Below are 20,371 nucleotides of genomic sequence, written 5' to 3' on the forward strand. Positions count from 1 at the left end.
TTTTCCATGTTTTCCCAGCTTTTTTTCCCCTGGAATTTTCCCACATTTTTTCCATGTTTTTCCCACATTTTTTCCATTTTTCTTGCCTTTTTTCAATTTTTTCCCCACCTTTTCCCTGTGGTTTTCCTGCTGTTTTTCCCCCCTATTTTCCCCATTTTTCCCAGTTTTTTCCCCCCTTTCCCCCCATTTTCTTTTTCCCTGATTTTCCCATGGATTTCCCCATTTTTTCCCTGTTTTCCCCTGATTTTTCCCTCTTTTTTCCCCCCATTTTCTCCCTGATTTTTCCATTTTATTCCCCATTTTATTCCTCATTTTCTCCCTGATTTTCCCCCATTTTCTCCCTGATTTTTCCTATTTTATTTTCCATTTTCTCCCTGATTTTTCCCCATTTTCTCCTTGATTTTTCCTATTTTATTTTCCATTTTCTCCCTGATTTTTCCCCATTTTCTCCTTGATTTTCCCTCTTTTCTTCCCCATTTTCTCCCTGATTTTTCCCCATTTTATTCCCCATTTTCTCCCTGATTTTCCCTATTTTATTCCCCATTTTCTCCCTGATTTTTCCCCATTTTCTCCCTGATTTTCCCTATTTTATTCCCCATTTTCTCCCTGATTTTTCCCATTTTATTCCCCATTTTCTCCCTGATTTTCCCCATTTTCTCCTTGACTTTTCCTATTTTATTCCTCATTTTCTCCCTGATTTTTCCCCATTTTCTCCCTGATTTTCCCTCTTTTTTCCCCATTTTCTCCCTGATTTTTCCCATTTCATTCCCTCCCTTTTCCCCCAATTTCCCCCCCATTTTTTCCAATTTTTCCCCATTTTTCCCCCAATTTTCCCCATTTTCCCCCAATTTTCCCCCATTTCCCCCCATTCCCATCAGCTTTTCCCTTCTTGGAATCTTTTAGGATCCACCCCCAAAAAATTCCTTAAAAACCCCAAAAAAATCCCCAAAAAACCCCAAAAAAAGCTGGAAAAGGAGGAAAAAATCCCAAATTTCCCCACATTTTGGGCTGGGAATTGGCATTTTTAGCAATTCCCACCCCAAAACCTGGAAAACCCCGGGGATTTTGGGGATTTTTTTGGGATTTTTTTGGGATTTTTGGGGATTTTTGGGGGATTTTTTCCCTTTCCCAACCAGAAATTCCCAAAAAAAGCTGGAAAATGCCCAAATCCTGGGAAATTTCCCTCGAGCAGCTCCAGAATTCCAAGAATTCTCCTGGAAAAGGAACCTGGGCCCTCCTGGGGAGGCGAATCCGGGAGCTCCTGGAAGAAAAAAGGGAAAAATTGGATTGGAATCCAAATTTTGGGGAATTTGGGGAATTTTGGGTTCAGTTTTTGGGGAGATTTTGGGCAAATTTGGGATTTTCTGGAGGTTTTGGAGCTGAGGAGTTTGGGGAGCCCAGGCCTGCCCTGCTCAGCTTCTGCCAGGGGGAATTGGGGCCAAATTTCCCCAAAAAATCCCAAAAATGCCTTAAAAATCCCCAAAATTCCAAAAAATAAATCCCAGAAATCCCAAAAAAAATCCCCCAAAAAAACAACTCAAAATCGCCTTAAAAAATCCCAAAAATTCCCCCCAAAAAATCCCCAAAATTTCAAAAAAAATTCCCAAAAATTCCCCCAAAAAAATCCTAAAAAATCCCCAAAATTCCTAAATTTCCTCCAAAAATCCCTAAAAAAATCCCCAAAATTCCAAAAAATAAATCCCAAAAATGCCTTAAAAATTCCAAAAAAATTCCCCCGAAAAAATCCCCAAAATTCCAAAAAAAAACCAACCCAAAATTGCCTTAAAAAATCCCAAAATTTCTCCCCAAAAAATCCCCAAAATTCAAAAATAAAACCCCAAAAATGCCTAAAAAAATCCCTAAAATTCAAAAAAAAACCCACCCAAAATCGCCTTAAAAAGTCCCAAAAAAATCCCAAAAAAAATCCCCAAAATTCCAAAAAATAAATCCCAAAAATCCCTAAAAAAATCCCCCCAAAAAACAACTCAAAATCGCCTTAAAAAATCCTAAAAATTCCCTCCAAAAAATCCCCAAAATTAAAAAAAAAAAATCACAAAAATCCCTAAAAAAATCCCCAAAATTCCAAAAAAAAAACCAACCCAAAAATGCCTTAAAAAATCCCAAAAATTCCCCCCAAAAAATCCTAAAAAATCCCCAAAATTAAAAAAAAAAATCCCAAAAATGCCTTAAAGAATCCTAAAAATTCCCCCCCAAAAAAATCCCCAAAATTCAAAAAAAATTCCCCAAAATTCCTCAAAAAATCCCCCAAATTAAAAAAAAAAAATACAAAAAATGCCTTAAAAATCCCCAAAACTTTCCTCCAAAAAATCCTAAAAAAAATGCCCAAAATTAAAAAAAAAATCCCAAAAATCCCTAAAAAAATCCCCAAAATTCCAAAAAAAACCCAACCCAAAATCGCCTTAAAAAATCCCAAAAATGCCTTAAAAATTCCTAAAAATTCCCCTGAAAAAATCCCAAAAATGCCTTAAAAAATCCTAAAAATTCCCCCCCAAAAAATCCCCAAAATTCAAAAAAAATTCCCCAAAATTCCTCAAAAAATCCCCCAAATTAAAAAAAAAAAAGCCTTAAAAATCCCCAAAATTTCCCTCCAAAAAATCCTAAAAAATGCCCAAAATTAAAAAAAAAATCCCCAAAATCCCTAAAAAAATCCCCAAAATTCCAAAAAAAAACCCAACCCAAAATCGCCTTAAAAAATCCCAAAAATGCCTTAAAAATTCCCCTGAAAAAATCCCAAAAATGCCTTAAAAAATCCTAAAAATTCCCCCAAAAAATCCCCAAAATTCCTAAATTTCCTCCAAAAAAATCCCAAAAATCCCTAAAAAAATCCCCAAAATTAAAAAAAAAAATCCCAAAAATGCCTTAAAAAATCCTAAAAATTCCCCCCAAAAAATCCTAAAAAATCCCCAAAATTCCTAAATTTCCTCCAAAAAAATCCCAAAAATCCCAAAAAAAATCCCCAAAATTCCAAAAAAAAAACCAACCCAAAATCGCCTTAAAAAATCCCAAAAATTCCCCCCAAAAAAATCCCAAAAATTCAAACCCCCCCCAATCGCCTTAAAAAATCCCCAAAATTTCCCTCCAAAAAATCCTAAAAAAATGCCCAAAATTAAAAAAAAAATCCCAAAAATCCCTAAAAAAAATCCCCAAAATTCCAAAAAAAAACCCCAACCCAAAATCGCCTTAAAAAATCCCAAAAATGCCTTAAAAATTCCTAAAAATTCCCCTGAAAAAATCCCAAAAATGCCTTAAAAAATCCTAAAAATTCCCCCCAAAAAATCCTAAAAAATCCCCAAAATTCCTAAATTTCCTCCAAAAAATCCCAAAAATGCCTAAAAAAATCCCCAAAATTCAAAAAAAACCCAACCGAAAAATGCCTTAAAAAATTCCCAAAAATTCCCCCGAAAAAAATCCCCAAAATTCAAAAAAAATCCCAAAAATGCCTTTAAAAATTCCTAAAAATTCCGCTGAAAAAATCCCCAAAATTCAAAAAAATTCCCCAAAATTCCTCAAAAAATCCCCCAAATTAAAAAAAAAAAACAACCAAAAAAAAGCCTTAAAAATCCCCAAAATTTCCCTCCAAAAAATCCTAAAAAATGCCCAAAATTAAAAAAAAAAATCCCAAAAATCCCTAAAAAAATCCCAAAATTCCAAAAAAAACCCAACCCCAAATCGCCTTAAAAAATCCCAAAATTAAAAAAAAAAAAATCCCAAAAATGCCTTAAAAATTCCTAAAAATTCCCCTGAAAAAAATCCCAAAAATCCCTAAAAAATCCCCAAAATTCAAAAAAAAACCAAACCCAAAAAAGTCCTCAAAAAATCCTCAAAATTAAAAAAAAGCCTTAAAAATCCCCAAATTTCCCCCCCAAAAAATCCCAAAAACTCCTAAAAAATCCCCTATTTAAAAACATCCCAAAAATTCCCAAAATTTCCCCCCAAAACTCCTTTAAAAAATCCCCGAAATTACAAAAAAAAACCCAAAAATGCCTTAAAAATCCCCAAAATTTCAAAAAAAAAATCCCAAAAACTCCTAAAAAATTCCCCCAAAAATTCCTAAAAAATCCCCAAAATTCAAAAAAAATCCCAAAAATTCCCAAAATTTCCTCCCAAAAAAATCCCCAAAATGCCTTAAAAAATCCCAAAATTCCCCCCAAAAAATCCCAGAAACTCCTAAAAATTCCCCAAATATTAAAAAATCCCAACAGAGCCTTAAAAAAATCCCCAAAATTTCCCCCAAAAAGACCCAAATTAAAAAAAAATCCCAAAAACTCCGAAAAAAATCCCAAAATTAAAAAAAATTTTTGCAAAAACTTCTTAAGAAAATCCCCAAATTTCCTCAAAAAATCCCAAAAACTCCTAAAAAAATCCCAAAAATTCCCCCAAAAATCCCCAAAACTCCTTAAAATTTCCCAAAATTTCCCCCAAAATCCCAAATTTCTGATCCCAGCTGGAATAAAATCCCCAAATTTGGGCTCCAGCCCCTCCAGGATCCAAATCCGGGGGGAAATTCCCAAATTTTCCCATTCCCGGATTTTTTTAGGCCCTGGGAATTGCAAAGGGAGAAAATTCCAACAAATTTGGGGCTTTGGGGATTTTTTTTTGGATTTTTTTTGGATTTTTTTTGGATTTTTTTTTTGGGGATATTTGGGGGATTTTTGGGGGATTTTTTTGAGATTATTTTTTATTTTTTGGGGATTTTTTGGGGGATTTTTTTAGATTTTTTTTAATTTTTGGGGGATTTTTTTTGAGGATTTTTGGGGATTTTTTGGGGAATTTTTTTTATATATTTGGGAGATTTTTTGGGGATTTTTTTGGGTTTTTTTGGTGAATTTTTTTATTTTTGGGGGATTTTTTGGGGATTTTTTTGGATTTTTTTTGATTTTTTAGAGATTTTGGGGGGGATTTTTTTTGGGGGGGTTTGGGATTTTTTTAGATTTTTTTTAATTTTGGGGGGATTTTTTGGGATTTTTTTTTTGGATTTTTGGGGATTTTTTGGGATATTTTTGGGGATTTTTTTGAGGATTTTTGGGGATTTTTTGGGGAATTTTTTTTTTACATTTGGGAGATTTTTTGGGGATTTTTTTGGATTTTTTGGTGAATTTTTTTATTTTTGGGGGATTTTTTTGGATTTTTTTGGATTTTTTTTTGATTTTTTGGAGATTTTTGGGGGGATTTTTTTGGGGGGGGGTTGGGATTTTTTGGGATTTTTTTTTTAATTTTTTGGGGATTTTTGGGGGATTTTTTGGGGTCTTTTTGGGGATTTTTTTGGGATTTTGGGGGGATTTTTGGGGATTTTCCAAGGGTGGAAATGGCTCAGGAGTTGCTGCAGGGCTCAGAAATTCCGGAATTTTCTGGGATTTTCTGGGATTTTCCGGGATTTTTTGGGAATTTTGGGAATTCCCGGGACACTTACACCTTTGTCTGCCTCATCCAGGGATTTGTCCTCTCCTTCCCCTTCATCTCCTGAGGAAAAATGGGAAAATTCAGGGGGAAATTCCATGGAAAAAGGGGAAAAAAGGGGAAAAATTCCAGGGAAATTCCAGGGAAAAATAGGGGGGAAATCCAGGGGAAAAGGGGAAAAAAAGGGAAAAATTCCAGGGAAATTCCAGGGGAAAAAGGGGGAAAAATTTCAGGGGAAAAGGGGAAATTCCAGGGGAATTTCTGGGAAAAGGGGGAAATTCAAGGAATTGGGAAAAAAGGGGAAATTTCATGGGAAAAAAGGGGAAAATTCCAAGGGAAAAGGGAAAATTCCAGGGAAATTCCAGGGAAATTTCATGGGAAAAAATTCCAGGAAAAATGGGAAATTCTGGGGGAATTCCAGGGAAAAGGGGAAATTCCAGGAATTGGGAAAAAAGGGGAAAAATTCTGGGGGAAATGGGGGAAATTCCAGGAAAATTCTGGGGAAAAAAGGGGGGAAAATTCCAGGGGAAATTCCAGGGAAATTTCAGGAAAATTCTGGGGAAAAAAGGGGGAAAAATTCCAGGGGAAATTCCAGGGAAATTTCAGGGAAAAACAGGGGGGAATTCCAGGGAAAAAGGGGGGGAAATCCAGGGGAAAGGGGGAATTTCCAGGAATTGGGAAAAAAGGGGAAATTTTATGGGAAAAGGGGGAAAAATTCCAGGGAAAAAGGGGAAACTCCAGGGAAATTCCAGGGAAAACCAGGGGGGAATTGCAAGGAAAATTCCAGGGAAAAAGGGGGAAATTTCAGGGAAAAAAGGGAAAACCCAGGGAAATTCCAGGGGAAAAGCTGGAAATTGAGGAAAAAGGGTGGAAATTTAGGGAAAAAAGGAGAAAATTTTCAGGAAAAGGTGGAAATTGAGGAAAAAAGGACAAAATTCCCAGGAAACAGAGCCAGAAATGGAGGAAAAAAGGGCAGAAATTCAGGAATAAAGGCTGGAAATTGCCAGGAAAAGGCTGGAAATTCAGGAATAAAGGGCAGAAATCCCTGGAAAAGCTGGAAATGGAGGAGAAAAGGCTGGAAATGGGCAGGAAAAAAGGACAGAATTCCCAGGAAAAAAGGTGGAAAATGAGGAGAAAAGTCCTGGAAAAAGGCTGGAAATTCAGGAATAAAGGGCAGAAATTGAGGAAAAAAGGCTGGAAATGCCCATAAAAAGGATGGAAATTCCCAGGAAAAGCTGGAAATTCCCAGAAAAAGCTGGAAATGGAGGAATAAAGGGAAAATGGAGGAATCAAGGCTGGAAATTCCCAGAAAAAGCTGGAAATTCAGGAATCAAGGCTGGAAATTCAGGAATAAAGGGCAGAGATGGAAGAATCAAGGCTGGAAATTGCCAGGAAAAGCCTGGAAATTCCCAGAAAAAGCTGGAAATTCAGGAATAAAGGGCAGAAATGGAGGAATAAAGGGTGGAAATTCCCAGGAAAAGCTGGAAATTCAGGAATAAAGGGCAGAGATGGAGGAATAAAGGCCGGAAATGGAGGAATAAAGGTCAGAAAATCAGGAATAAAGGCTGGAAATTGCCAGGAAAAGCTGGAAATGGAGGAATCAAGGCTGGAAATTCAGGAATAAAGGGCAGAAATTGAGGAATAAAGATCAGAAATTCAGGAATCAAGGGCAGAAATTCAGGAATCAAGGGCAGAAATTCAGGAATCAAGGTCAGAAATTCAGGAATCAAGGGCAGAAATTCAGGAATAAAGGGCAGAAATTCAGGAATAAAGGGCAGAAATGGAGAAGCAAAGGCTGGAAATTCCCAGGAAAAGCTGGAGATTCAGGAATAAAGGGCAGAAATTCAGGAATAAAGATCAGAAATTCAGGAATCAAGGCTGCAGATTCCCATAACCCCGGTACCGTGCTCGCAGTCGCTGTCGCTCTGGGGCTGTTTGGGCTCCTCGTTCCCAGGCTCATTCCCGGTTTCATTCCCAGTTTCATTCCCATCATTCCCAGGCTCATTCCCGTTGTTATTCCCGGTTTCATTCTCATCATTCCCGTCGTTATTCCCAGTTTCATTCCCATTGTTTCCATTCCCATCATTCCCAGTCTCATTCCCGGAGCGTTTCCGTTTGCGAGGCCCCTCGGGCTCCCAGCGCCCCCCGGAGCGAGCGCGGAGCCCCCGGCGACGACCCTGGGACAGGAACAGAGGGAAATGATGGGGAGAAATGGGGATAAAATGGGGGAAAAATGGGGGAAAAATGGGGGAAATGGGGGGAAATTATGGGGATAAAATGGGGGAAATTATGGGGGAAATGGGGGGAAATTATGGGGAAATTATGGGGGAAAATGGGGAAATGATGGGGGAAATTAGGGGGGAAATTCTGGGGATAAATGGGGTAAAATGGGGATAAAATGGGGGAAAAATGGGGAAATGGGGATAAAATGGGGAAATTATGGGGGAAATGGGGAAAAATGGGGGAAAATAGGGATAAAATGGGGGAAATGGGGGAATTATGGGGATAAATGGGGAAATTATGGGGGAAAATGGGGGAAATGGGGATAAAATGGGGGAAAATGGAGGAAAATGGGGATAAAATGGGAATAAAAGGGAAAGGGATGGGGAAAATGGGGATAAATGGGGATAAATGGGGATAAATGGGGGGAAATGGGGGAAAATGGGGAAAAAGTGGGAAAATGTGGGGGTAAAAGGGGGTAAAATGGGATAAAGGGGAAAAAGTGGGGAAAATGAGGAAAAAGTGGGGAAAATGGGGAAAAGTGGGAAAAATTGGGAAAAAGTGGGGAAAAGGTGGGGAAAAATGAGGGGAAAATGGGGAAGAAATGGGGGGAAAAGGGGGAAAAAGTTGGGGAAAGTGTGGAAAAAGTGGGGAAAAATTTGGAAAAAGGGGGGGTAAAGTGGGGAAAACGGAGTGGAAAAAACTGGGGAAAAGTGGGGAAAAAGTGGGAAAAATTGGGAAAAAGTGGGGAAAAGATGAGGGGAAAATGGGGAAGAAATGGGGGAAAAAGTGGGAAAAAGGTGGGGAAAAATTGGGGAAAGGTGGGGAAAAGTTGGGAAACTGGGGAAAAAGTTGGGAAACTGGGGAAAAATGGGGAAAAAGGTGAAAAATGGTGAGAAAGTGGGAGAGGAGGCAGCACTCACCCCGTGCAGGCCGTTCCAGGGCAGGGCTCCCATCCTCTCCCTCCTCCTGAGGCCAAAGGGGCCTCGGCCCATGGGGGGCGCCCCCGGATCGCCGGGAAAATCGGGAAAATCGCCGGGAAAATCGGGAAAATCGCCGGGAAAATCGCCAGGATAATCCCCAGGATAATCCCCAGGGTACTCAGGGTAATCCCCAGGGTACTCAGGGTAATCCCCAGGGTAATCCCCAGGGTACTCCAGGGCCTGGGAGAAGAGCGAGGGCAGCGCCCGGGGGCAGCCCCAGCGCGGGGAAGGGGCCGGGAACGGCTCCGGGAGGCGGCGGCCGCGGGGGGGGCAGCGGGAACGGGGAGAGGCCAGGGCGGCCCGGGGGGGGCAGCGCGGGGAGGGGGCCCCAAAAGGGACCCGGTTTGGGGGGGGGGCTCCAAAGGGATCCCCATGGTCTGAGCCCCCCCCCCGGAAGGGATCCCGGGAATCCCGCGAGGAGAAGGAGCCCAGGGAGTCGAAGCGGAAGGAGCTGGAAAAGAGAGAGAGAAAAATGGGATTAGAGATGGGAAAATGGGGGGAAAATTAGGATTGGGGCTGGGAATGGGAGGTGGAAAACTGGGGGTAAAATCAGGATTAGAGCCAGAAATGGGAGGCTGAAACCTGGGGATAAAATCGAGATTAGAGCTGGGAATGGGAGGTTGAAAATTGGGGGTAAAATCAGGATTAGAGCCGGAAATGGGAGGCTGAAACCTGGGGATAAAATCGAGATTGGAGCTGGAAATAGGAGATTGGAAAATGGGGATAAATCAGATAAGGGCTGGGATTCCTTCTTATCCTGGAGAAATGGGAATAAAATTGGGATTAGAGCAAGAAAAATGGGGATAAAAACCAAGATTAGGGCAAGAGAAATGCCCGGCCCAAGGGGGCTCCAAAGGGGACCCGGTTTGGGGGGGGGGCTCCAAAGGGATCCCCATGGTCTGAGCCCCCCCGGAAGGGATCCCGGGAATCCCGCGAGGAGAAGGAGCCCAGGGAGTCGAAGCGGAAGGAGCTGGAAAAGAGAGAGAGAAAATCAAGATTAGGGGTGGGAAAATGGGGGGAAAATTGGGATTGGAGATGGGAATGGGAGGTTGAAAACTGGGGATAAAACCAAGATTAGGGCTGGGAATGGGAGGTTGAAAATTGGGGGTAAAATCAGGATTAGAGCTGAAAATAGGAGGTGGAAAAAGGGGGGTAAAATCAGGATTAGAGATGGGAATGGGAGGCTGAAAACTGGAGATAAAATCGAGATTAGAGCTGGGAATGGGAGGTTGAAAACTGGGGATAAAATCAGGATTAGAGCCAGAAGTAGGAGACTGAAACCTGGGGATAAAATCTGGATTAGAGCTGGAAATATGGGATTGAAAAATGGGGGTAAAATCAAGATTAGGGCAAGAGAAATGCCCGGCCCAAGGGGGCCCCAAAGGGATCCCAGGAGAGCCAAAGGGATCCCATGAGAGCCAAAGGGATCCCATGAGAGCCAAAGGGATCCCAGGAGAGCCAAAGGGATCCCCACAGGCCCCAAAGGGATCCCCACAGGCCCCAAAGGGATCCCATGAGAGCCAAAGGGATCCCAGGAGAGCCAAAGGGATCCCATGAGAGCCAAAGGGATCCCATGAGAGCCAAAGGGATCCCCACAGGCCCCAAAGGGATCCCAGGAGAGCCAAAGGGATCCCAGGAGAGCCAAAGGGATCCCAGGAGAGCCAAAGGGATCCCAGGAGAGCCAAAGGGATCCCAGGGGAGCCAAAGGGATCCCCACAGGCCCCAAAGGGATCCCCACAGGCCCCAAAGGGATCCCCAGGAGAGCCAAAGGGATCCCCACAGGCCCCAAAGGGATCCCCATGGTCTGAGCCCCCCCCCGGAAGGGATCCCGGGAATCCCGCGAGGAGAAGGAGCCCAAGGAGTCGAAGCGGAAGGAGCTGGAAAAGAGAGAGAGAAAATCAAGATTAGGGGTGGGAAAATGGGGGGAAAATCAGGATTAGAGCTGGAAATATGGGGTTGAAAAATGGGGATAAAAACCATTGAAAACTGGGGATAAAATCAGGATTAGAGATGAGAATGGGAGGCTGCAAACTGGAGATAAAATTGAGATTAGAGCTGGAAATAGGAGGCTGAAAAATGGGGGTAAAATCAGGATTAGAGCTGGGAATGGGAGAGTGAAAATTGAGATAAGGGCTGGGATTCCTTCTTATCCTGGAGAAATGGGAAGAAAATTGAGATTAGAGCAAGAAAAATGGGAATAAAAACCAAGATTAGGGCAAGAAAAATGCCTGGCCCAAGGGGGCTCCAAAGGGATCCCAGGAGAGCCAAAGGGATCCCAGGAGAGCCAAAGGGATCCCCACAGGCTTCAAAGGGATCCCAGGAGAGCCAAAGGGATCCCATGAAAGCCAAAGGGGTCCCGGAGGGGGGCCCCAAAGGGATCCTCTCAATCCAAACCCCCCCAGAAGGGATCCCGGGAATCCCAAGAGGAGAAGGAGCCCAGGGAGTCGAAGCGGAAGGAGCTGGAAAAGAGAGAGAGAAAAATGGGATTAGAGATGGGAAAATGGGGGGAAAATTAGGATTGGGGCTAGGAATGGGAGGTTGAATATTGGGAGTAAAATCAGGATTAGAGCCAGAAATGGGAGGCTGAAACCTGGGGATAAAATCGAGATTAGAGCTGGGAATGGGAGGTTGGAAATTGGGGATAAAATCGGGATTAGAGCTGGGATTCCTTCTTATCCTGGAGAAATGGTTATAAAATTGGGATTAGAGCAAGAAAAATGGGGATAAAAACCAAGATTAGGGCAAGAGAAATGCCCGGCCCAAGGGGGCTCCAAAGGGGACCCGGTTTGGGGGGGGGGCTCCAAAGGGGACCCGGTTTGGGGGGGCTCCAAAGGGATCCTCTCGATCCAAACCCCCCCGGAAGGGATCCCGGGAATCCCGCGAGGAGAAGGAGCCCAAGGAGTCGGAGCGGAAGGAGCTGGAAAAGAGAGAGAAAAAATGGGATTAGAGATGGGAAAATGGGAATAAAATTGGGGATAAATGAGGATAGGGGCTGAATTCCTTCTTATCCTGGAGAAATGGGAAGAAAATTGGGATTAGAGCAAGAAAAATGGGGATAAAACCAAGATTAGGGCTGGGAATGGGGGAGTTGAAGAAGGGGAAGGGATCCCGGGAATCCCAAGAGGAGAAGGAGCCCAAGGAGTCGGAGTGGAAGGAGCTGGAAAAGAGAGAGAGAAAAATGGGATTAGAGATGGGAATGGGAGGGTGGAAATTGGGGATAAAATTGGGATTAGAGCTGGAAACAGGAGGTTGAAAATTGGGGATAAAATCAGGATTAGAGCTGGAGATAGGAGGTTGGAAAATGGGGATAAATCAGATAAGGGCTGGAATTTTGAGCCAAAACCATCAAAAATCACCAAAAACTGACCCCAAACTCCAGAAATGACAGGGAAAGGGAGAGATTTTTTGCTAATGAGGGTAATGAGGTGTTAATTAGCGCTAATTACCTGTGGGGCTGCTCTGGCCCATCCCCAGCGCTGCCCTCCTTGGCCAGCAGCTCCAGCCTCTGGTTGATCTTGGCTGCTTTGAAACCCTCATTGCCCAAAATCCAGGAATTTTCCCAGAAAAACCCTAACATTGGAGACTAAACATTCGTGTCTCATTCCCTAAATTCCCAAAATTCCCTAAAATCCCAAAAATTTTCCCAGAAAAAGCCAAAAATTGGAGATTAAACCTTTTCGTAACCGCTCCAAGCCTTGGGGAAAGAGCGGAATTTTGGGAGGAAACCTCAAGGAAACCGCTCAAAACTCCAAAAAAGACGGTGAAAATCGGGGAATTCATTGCTAATGAGGGGTTAATTAGGGTTAATTAGCGCTAATTACCTGTGGGGCTGCTCGGGCCCATCCCCAGCGCTGCCCTCCTTGGCCAGCAGCTCCAGCCTCTGGTTGATCTGGGCTGCTTTGAAACCCTCATTGCCCAAAATCCCAGGAATTTTCATAAAAAAACCCTAAAATTGGAGACTAAACCTTCCTCTCTTATTCCCTAAATTCCCAAAATTCCCTAAAATCCCAGGAATTTTCATTAAAAAACCCTTAAATTGGAGACTAAACCCTTTCCTGACCACACCAAGCCTTGGGGAAAGAGCGGAATTTTAGGAGGAAACCTCAAGGAAACGGCTCAAAACTCCAAAAAAGACGGTGAAAATCGGGGAATTCGTTGCTAATGAGGGGTTAATTAGGTATTAATTAGCGCTAATTACCTGTGGTGCTGCTCTGGCCCATCCCCAGCGCTGCCCTCCTTGGCCAGCAGCTCCAGCCTTTGGTTGATCTGGGCTGCTTTGAAACCCTCATTGCCCAAAATCCCAGCAATTTTCATGAAAAAACCCTAAAATTGGAGACTAAACCTTCCTGTCTCATTCCTAAAAATCCCAAAATTCCCTAAAATCCCAGGAATTTTCATTAAAAAACCCTAAAATTGGAGACTAAACCCTTTCCTGACCACACCAATCCTTGGGGAAAGAGCGGAATTTGGGGAGAAAACCTCAAGGAAACCGCTCTAAACTCCAAAATTGACGGGGGAAAAGGGGGAATTTTTTGCTAATTAGGGTTAATTAGCGCTAATTACCTGTGGTGCTGCTCGGGCCCGTCCCCAGCGCTGCCCTCCTTGGCCAGCAGGTCCAGCCTTTGGTTGATCTTGGCGATGATGGAGTCGGGGTTGGAGGAGCCCAAGGAGCCCAGGGCGGAGCCCGAGGAGCCCTGGCTGAAAGCGGGGCCGGAGCCAAAGGCCGAGCCCGAGGCAAAGGCGGATCCAGAAGATCCCGAGGCAAAAGTGGATCCCGAGGCAAAGGTGGATCCAGCAGATCCTGAGGCAAAGGTGGATCCAGAGCCTGAGGCAAAGGCGGAGCCTGAGGCAAAAGCGGTTCCAGATCCTGAGCCAAACGTGGATCCTGAGCTTGAGCCAAACGTGGTTCCAGATCCTGATCCAAAGGTGGTTCCAGATCCTGATCCAAAGGTGGATCCTGAGCTTGATCCAAAGGTGGATCCAGCAGATCCTGATCCAAAAGCGGCTCCAGATCCTGATCCAAAAGCAGCTCCCGATCCAAAGGTGGTCCCAGACCCTGATCCAAAGCTGGATCCGGTGGATCCCGATCCGAAGGCGGCTCCAGACCCTGCTCCAAAGGTGGATCCTGATCCAAAGGAGGCTCCAGACCCCGCTCCAAAGGTGGATCCTGATCCAAAGGAGGCTCCAGATCCTGCTCCAAAGGTGGATCCTGATCCAAAGGCAGCTCCAGACCCAGCTCCAAAGGTGGATCCTGATCCAAAGGTGGATCCCGATCCAAAGGCGGCTCCCGAGGCCCCAGTGGATCCCTCGGTGGATCCCAGCCCCAGCTCAGCCTTGGGAGGGTCCCAGGATCCGGCTGGGGCCGCCCCTCCCCCGTAGCTGTAGGAGGAGGCTCCTGAGGGGGCGGAGCTCTGCGAGGGGTAGAACTCGTAACCCTCGAACCCTGCGGGGAAATGCGGTAATTAGGGGTAATTAATTAATGAGGGGGTCATTGAGGGGGGATTGAGGAGTTACAGGGGTGGGAGATGGGCAGGAAAAGCCCTGGGGTGATCCCAAACCCTGGGGGGATCCCAAACCCTGGGGTGATCCCAAGGCCTGAGAGGATCCCAAGGGGATTTAGGGGTGTAGAACTCGTAACCCTCAAACCCTGCGGGGAAATGCCTTAATTAGGGGTAATTAATTAATGAGGGGATAATTGAGGGGGGATTGAGGAGTTACAGGGGTGGGAGATGGGCAGGAAAAACCCTGGGGGGATCCCAAACCCTGGGGTGATCCCAAGGGGATTTAGGGGTGTAAAACTCGTAACCCTCAAACCCTGCAACCCTCGAACCCTGCGGGGAAATGCGGTCATTAGGGGTAATTAATTAATGAGGGGGTTAATTAATTAATTAAGGGGTCATTAAGGGGGGATTGAGGAGTTACAGGGGTGGGAGATGGGCAGGAAAAACCCTGGGGTGATCCCAAGCTCTGAGGGGATCCCAAACCCTGGGGGGATCCCAAGGGGATTTAGGGGTGTAGAACTCGTAACCCTCAAACCCTGCGGGGAAATGCCTTCAATTAGGTCATTAATTAATTAATGAGGGGTCATTAAGGGGGGATTGAGGAGTTACAGGGGTGGGAGATGGGCAGGGAAAACCCTGGGGGGATCGCAAGGCCTGAGAGGATCCCAAGGGGATTTAGGGGTGTAGAACTCTTAACCCTCGAACCCTGCCAGGAAATGCGGTCATTAGGGGGTAATTAATTAATGAGGGGGTCAATTAATTAATGAGGGGGTCAATTAATTAATGAGGGGGTCATTAACGGGGGGGTTGAGGAGTTACAGGGGTGGGAGATGGGCAGGAAAAACCCTGGGGCGATCCCAAACCCTGGGGGGATCCCAAGGGGATTTAGGGGTGTAGAACTCGTAACCCTCGAAGCCTGCGGGGAAATGCCTTAATTAGGGGGTCAATTAATGAATGAGGGGGTCATTAAGGGGGGGATTGAGGAGTTACAGGGGTGGGAGATGGGCAGGGAAAACCCTGGGGTGATCCCAAACCCTGGGGGGATCCCAAGCCCTGGGGGGATCCCAAACCCTGAGAGGATCCCAAGGGGATTTAGGGGTGTAGAACTCGTAACCCTCGAAGCCTGCCGGGAAATGCGGTCATTAGGGGCTAATTAATTAATGAGGGGGCTAATTAATTAATGAGGGGGTCATTAACGGGGGGGTTGAGGAGTTACAGGGGTGGGAGATGGGCAGGAAAAACCCTGGGGTGATCCCAAACCCTGGGGTGATCCCAAACCCTGAGAGGATCCCAAGGGGATTTAGGGGGTGTAGAACTCATAACTCTCAGTCTGGGAGTAATTAATCAATTATTTAATTAATTAACTGATTAGAGGGTCATTAAGGAAGGAATTAAAGAGTTACAGGGGTGGGAGCCCAGCAGGAAAAACCCTGGGGTGATCCCAAACCCTGGGGGGATCCCAAACCCTGAGAGGATCCCAAGGGGATTTAGGGGGTGTAGAACCCGGAACCTTCATTGCATGGGGATTAATTAATCAATTAGTTAATTAATTAACTGATTAGAGGGTAATTAAGGGGGGATTGAGGAGTTACAGGGGTGAGAACCCAGCAGGAAAAACCCTGGGGTGATCCCAAGGCCTGAGAGGATCCCAAGGGGATTTAGGGGGTGTAGAACCCATAACCTTCATTGCATAGAGAGTAATTAATTCATTAGTTAATTAATTAATTAAGGGGTCATTGAGGGGGGGATTGAGGAGTTACAGGGGTGGGAGATGGGCAGGAAAAACCCTGGGGTGATCCCAAACCCTGAGAGGATCCCAAGGGGATTTAGGGGGTGTAGAACTCGTAACCCTCGAAGCCTGCGGGGAAATGCGGTAATTAGGGGTAATTAATTAATGAGGGGGTCAATTAATTAATGAGGGGGTCATTAACGGGGGGATTGAGGAGTTACAGGGGTGGGAGATGGGCAGGAAAAACCCTGGGGTGATCCCAAGGCCTGGGGTGATCCCAAACCCTGGGGTGATCCCAAGGCCTGAGAGGATCCCAAGGGGATTTAGGGGGTGTAGAACTCGTAACCCTCAAACCCTGCGGGGAAATGCCTTCAATTAGGTCATTAATTAATTAATGAGGGGTCATTGAGTGGGGGGATTGAGGAGTTACAGGGGTGGGAGATGGGCAGGAAAAGCCCTGGGGTGATCCCAAACCCTGGGGGGATCCCAAGGGGATTTAGGGGTGTAGAACTCGTAACCCTCGAACCCTGCGGGGAAATGCGGTCATTAGGGGGTAATTAATTAATGAGGGGATCAATTAATTAATGAGGGGGTCATTGAGGGGGGGATTGAGGAGTTACAGGGGTGGGAGATGGGCAGGAAAAACCCTGGGGGGATCCCAAACCCTGGGGGGATCCCAAACCCTGGGGGGATCCCAAACCCTGGGGTGATCCCAAACCCTGAGAGGATCCCAAGGGGATTTAGGGGGTGTAGAACTCGTAACCCTCAAACCCTGCGGGGAAATGCCTTCAATTAGGTCATTAATTAATTAATGAGGGGTCATTAAGGGGGGATTGAGGAGTTACAGGGGTGGGAGATGGGCAGGGAAAACCCTGGGGGGATCGCAAGGCCTGAGAGGATCCCAAGGGGATTTAGGGGTGCAGAACTCGTAACCCTCGAACCCTGCAACCCTCGAACCCTGCGGGGAAATGAGGTAATTAGGGGCTAATTAATTAATGAGGGGGCTAATTAATTAATGAGGGGATAATTGACGGGGGATTGAGGAGTTACAGGGGTGAGAGCCCAGCAGGAAAAGCCCTGGGGGGATCCCAAACCCTGAGAGGATCCCAAGGGGATTTAGGGGTGTAGAACCCATAACCTTCATTGCATGGACAGTAATTAATCAATTAGTTAATTAATTAACTGATTAGAGGGTAATTAAGGGGGGATTGAGGAGTTACAGGGGTGAGAACCCAGCAGGAAAAGCCCTGGGGTGATCCCAAACCCTGGGGGGATCCCAAACCCTGGGGTGATCCCAAGGCCTGAGGGGATCCCAAACTCTGAGAGGATCCCAAGGGGATTTAGGGGGTGTAGAACCCATAACCTTCAGAGCATGGGGAGTAAGGGGTTAATTAGTTAATTAATGAATTAATTAAGGGGCCATTGAGAGGGGGATTGAGGAGTTACAGGGGTGAGACCCCAGCAGGAAAAACCCAGGGGTGATCCCAAACCCTGGGGGGATCCCAAACCCTTGGGGGATCCCAAGGCCTGAGAGGATCCCAAGGGGATTTAGGGGTGTAGAACCCATAACCTTCATTGCACGGGGAGTAAGGGGTTAATTAGGTCATTAATTAATTAATTAAGGGGTCATTGAGGGGGGGATTGAGGAGTTACAGGGGTGGGAGATGGGCAGGAAAAACCCTGGGGTGATCCCAAACCCTGGGGTGATCCCAAACCCTGGGGGGATCCCAAACCCTGGGGGGATCCCAAGGGGATTTAGGGGTGTAGAACCCATAACCTTCATTGCATGGGGAGTAAGGGGTTAATTTGGTAATTAATTAATTAATTAATTAATTAATGAGGGGGTCATTGAGGGGGTAATTGAAGATTTGGAGGGGTGGGAGCCCAGCAGGAGAATCCACAGAAAAAGTGTGGAATAAAGGGAGGGAGGAAAGGGGGGAAAAGAAGGAAAAAAATGGGAGGGAAAATGGGGAAAATGGGAAAAAGGGAAGGAAAAAGGGGAAAAAGGGAAGGAAAATGAGGGAAAAATAGGAAAAAATTGAGAAAAGGAGGAAAAAATGGGGAAAACAAGAAAAATTAGAGAAAAGTGAGGGAAAAATGAGGGAAAAATGAGGAAAAAATGAAGGAAAATGGGGAAAAAAGGGGGAAAAGGGAAAAAGGCAGGAAGAGAGGTGGAATTTGGGAATTGGGAATTCCCAGATTCCCAAGGATCTGAGCCCTCACACCCACCTTGCCAGCTGCTGGTGTTGGTGCCATAGGAACCTGGAAAAATGGGGGGAAAAGGGAATTTTTAATGGGAAATGCTGAAATTTGGGCTGAAATGTTTGGGGTTTTTGGGAAAAGAGGGATTTGGATGGAATTCTGCTGGGTTTTCCAGGGAAAAGGAGGAAAAGAGGGGAAAAGGGGTTGGGGGTGAAGAGGTTTTGGGAGTTTGGGATGGGGTGGGGGGGAAAAAGGGAAAAAAGGGTGGGAAAATGGGGAAAAAATAGGGAAAAAAGGGGGGGAAGGGGATGAGAAGAAATATGGGGAAAAGTGGGAGAAAAATGGGGGGAAATGGGAGAAAAATGCAGGGAAAATGGGAAGAAAAAGGGGGAAAATGGGAGAAAAAATGAATAAAATGGGAGAAAAATGGGGGGGAAATGGGGAAAATTAGAAGGAAATGGGGGTGGGAAATTGGAGAAAAAAAGGGGGGAATTGGAGGGAAATGGGGGAAAAATGGGAGAAAAATGGGGGGAAAGGGGAGAAAAAGGGGGGGGGGGAATGGGGGAAGAAGGAAAAGGAGGGGAAAAAAGGAAAAGTTGAGGAAAAGTTGGGAAAATCTCACCCTGGGTGCCGGTGGCCCCGGAGCTCCAGGTGCCGTAGCCTGGGGAAAAGGAGGAGCTGTCAGCAGGGAAGGGAAAATTCCCACTTGTCCTGGGCACAATCCCAAATTCCAGCCCTGACCCCAAATTCCAGCCTCAAATTCCAGTCCCGATCCCAAATTCCAGCCCCGATCCCAAAATCCAGCCCTGAAATCCAACCCTGATAGCGAAATCCAGCCCCGATCCCAAATCCTGCCCCAAAATCTAAAGTGAGCCTGGGAAAGAAGCCAAGCCTGGGATGAATAATGCTAAAAAAAACAAAATAAAAAAATAATCAGGGTGGATTTGCTCTCTTCTGATCTCTTTTGCCAGGCTGAGGAATCCAGGGGAAATTCCAGAGGGATCCTGAGGGGATTCAGGGGGATCCTGAGGGGATCCAAGGGGAATTCTGAGGGGGACTCCACGGGAAATTTCCAGAGGAAATCTTGAGGGGATTCAAGGGAATTTCCAGAGGGAATCCTGAGGGGATCCAGGGGACTCCTGAGGGGATCCAGGGGAATTCTGAGGGGGAATCCACAGGGAAATTCCAGAGGGAATCCTGAGGGAAGAAGCAGGGAATTTCCAGGGGGAATCCTGAGGAAATTTCCAGGGTAGATCCAGAGGGCGATCCAAGGGAGATCCCCTGAGGAAGGGACAGGGATCGCCTCAGGAGGGGCCACGAGACGTCCTGGGAAGAGCACAGGACCCTCAAGGAAGGAACACGAGGCGCCCCTCGCGTGCCGCCACAGCTGGGACGGGCCAGGACGAGGGAAACTGAGGCACAGGCGGCGGGGGCGGGGCCGCGGCCGCCATTTTGTGTCGTCTTCAGAAATGGGCCCGGCGCCATTTCCGCCCCCCCCGGTCCCCCTCAGGGCACGACCCCCCCTTAGCCCCTAACAGCCAATCAGCGCCGCCCTAGCGGTGAGTGACGTGGCGCTCAGCCAATCAGCGGCGCCGGCGCCTCACAGGGGGGCGGGCGCTGTGCTTCCCGCTGCGGCGGAGCCCCCCCTCAGCACCCGCCGGTAACGAAACCGGTGCTGAGGCAGCATGGGGAAGGAGCCACCGCCATCCCGGGGGAGCGGCAGCACCGCGGGGCCGTCCTGCCCGGCGCTTACCGCCGTATCCCGGCTCCATCGCCGCCACCTCCACCCGGAGCCGCCGCCGCTTCACCGCCCGCCTCAGCCGCCTGCGCACGCGCACCACCGCCCTCCTCCTGTTTGGCCCCGCCCACACCACTCCTGATTGGTTGATCTCCTCAGCGGCGCGGCCCCGCCCGCAGCTCCCATTGGTCAGGCTGGTTCCCGCCCTTGATTTGATTGGTGGAGGTGCTTCCTCCCTGAGGGCACGGCCTGTCAATCACGGGCGTTCTGGCTCCTGATTGGACGGCCCCGCGGGGCTGGCGGTGAGGGGAAGGAAGGGCCGCCATGGAGTCCCCGGGGCCGGGAGAGGAACGGCCCCGAAGCGAACCCGGAATGGGCCCGGCCAGGCCCTGAAACAGCTCCCGAGCGGCCTCGAATGGCCCCGGAGCGGCCCCTCCCAGTGACAATGTCCCCAGTACCTCACAGTGAGTGTCCCCAGCCCCTCAGAGACAGCGTCCCCAAATCCCCTCACGGACCCCAAATCCCCTCAAAGTGTTCTCAAATCCCCTCAAAGTGTTCTCAAAGCCCCTCATAGTATCCC

At 46.8% G+C, this 20,371-nt stretch overlaps 1 protein-coding gene across 8 annotated transcripts in view; it reads right to left on the reverse strand.

The window, feature by feature from the left end:
- AKAP8 (A-kinase anchoring protein 8) overlaps positions 1-20,101 on the reverse strand; it is a 45,238-nt gene extending 25,137 nt beyond the window's left edge. For 2 of the 8 annotated variants that reach the window (XR_013185712.1, XM_077192241.1), the window contains exons 1-7: positions 19,807-20,101; positions 18,676-18,714; positions 18,081-18,113; positions 13,185-14,064; positions 8,562-9,072; positions 7,322-7,595; positions 5,434-5,481 (exon numbers count right to left, since the gene is read on the reverse strand). Coding sequence is in view for 7 of the 8 variants with exons in the window: in XM_077192241.1 (XP_077048356.1) it covers positions 5,434-5,481; positions 7,322-7,595; positions 8,562-9,072; positions 13,185-14,064; positions 18,081-18,113; positions 18,676-18,714; positions 19,807-19,825 (1,804 nt within the window). In the remaining variant the exon portion in view is untranslated. Of the gene's footprint in view, positions 1-5,433; positions 5,482-7,321; positions 7,596-8,561; positions 9,073-12,819; positions 13,016-13,184; positions 14,065-18,080; positions 18,114-18,675; positions 18,715-19,806 lie in introns of those variants that run through there. The other 6 variants (XM_077192244.1, XM_077192243.1, XM_077192245.1 and 3 more) reach the window with 6 other exon arrangements.
- Positions 20,102-20,371: the final 270 nt, after the last annotated feature.

This window comes from Agelaius phoeniceus, chromosome 32 (genome assembly GCF_051311805.1).
Source record: "Agelaius phoeniceus isolate bAgePho1 chromosome 32, bAgePho1.hap1, whole genome shotgun sequence".
NCBI lineage: Eukaryota > Metazoa > Chordata > Aves > Passeriformes > Icteridae > Agelaius > Agelaius phoeniceus.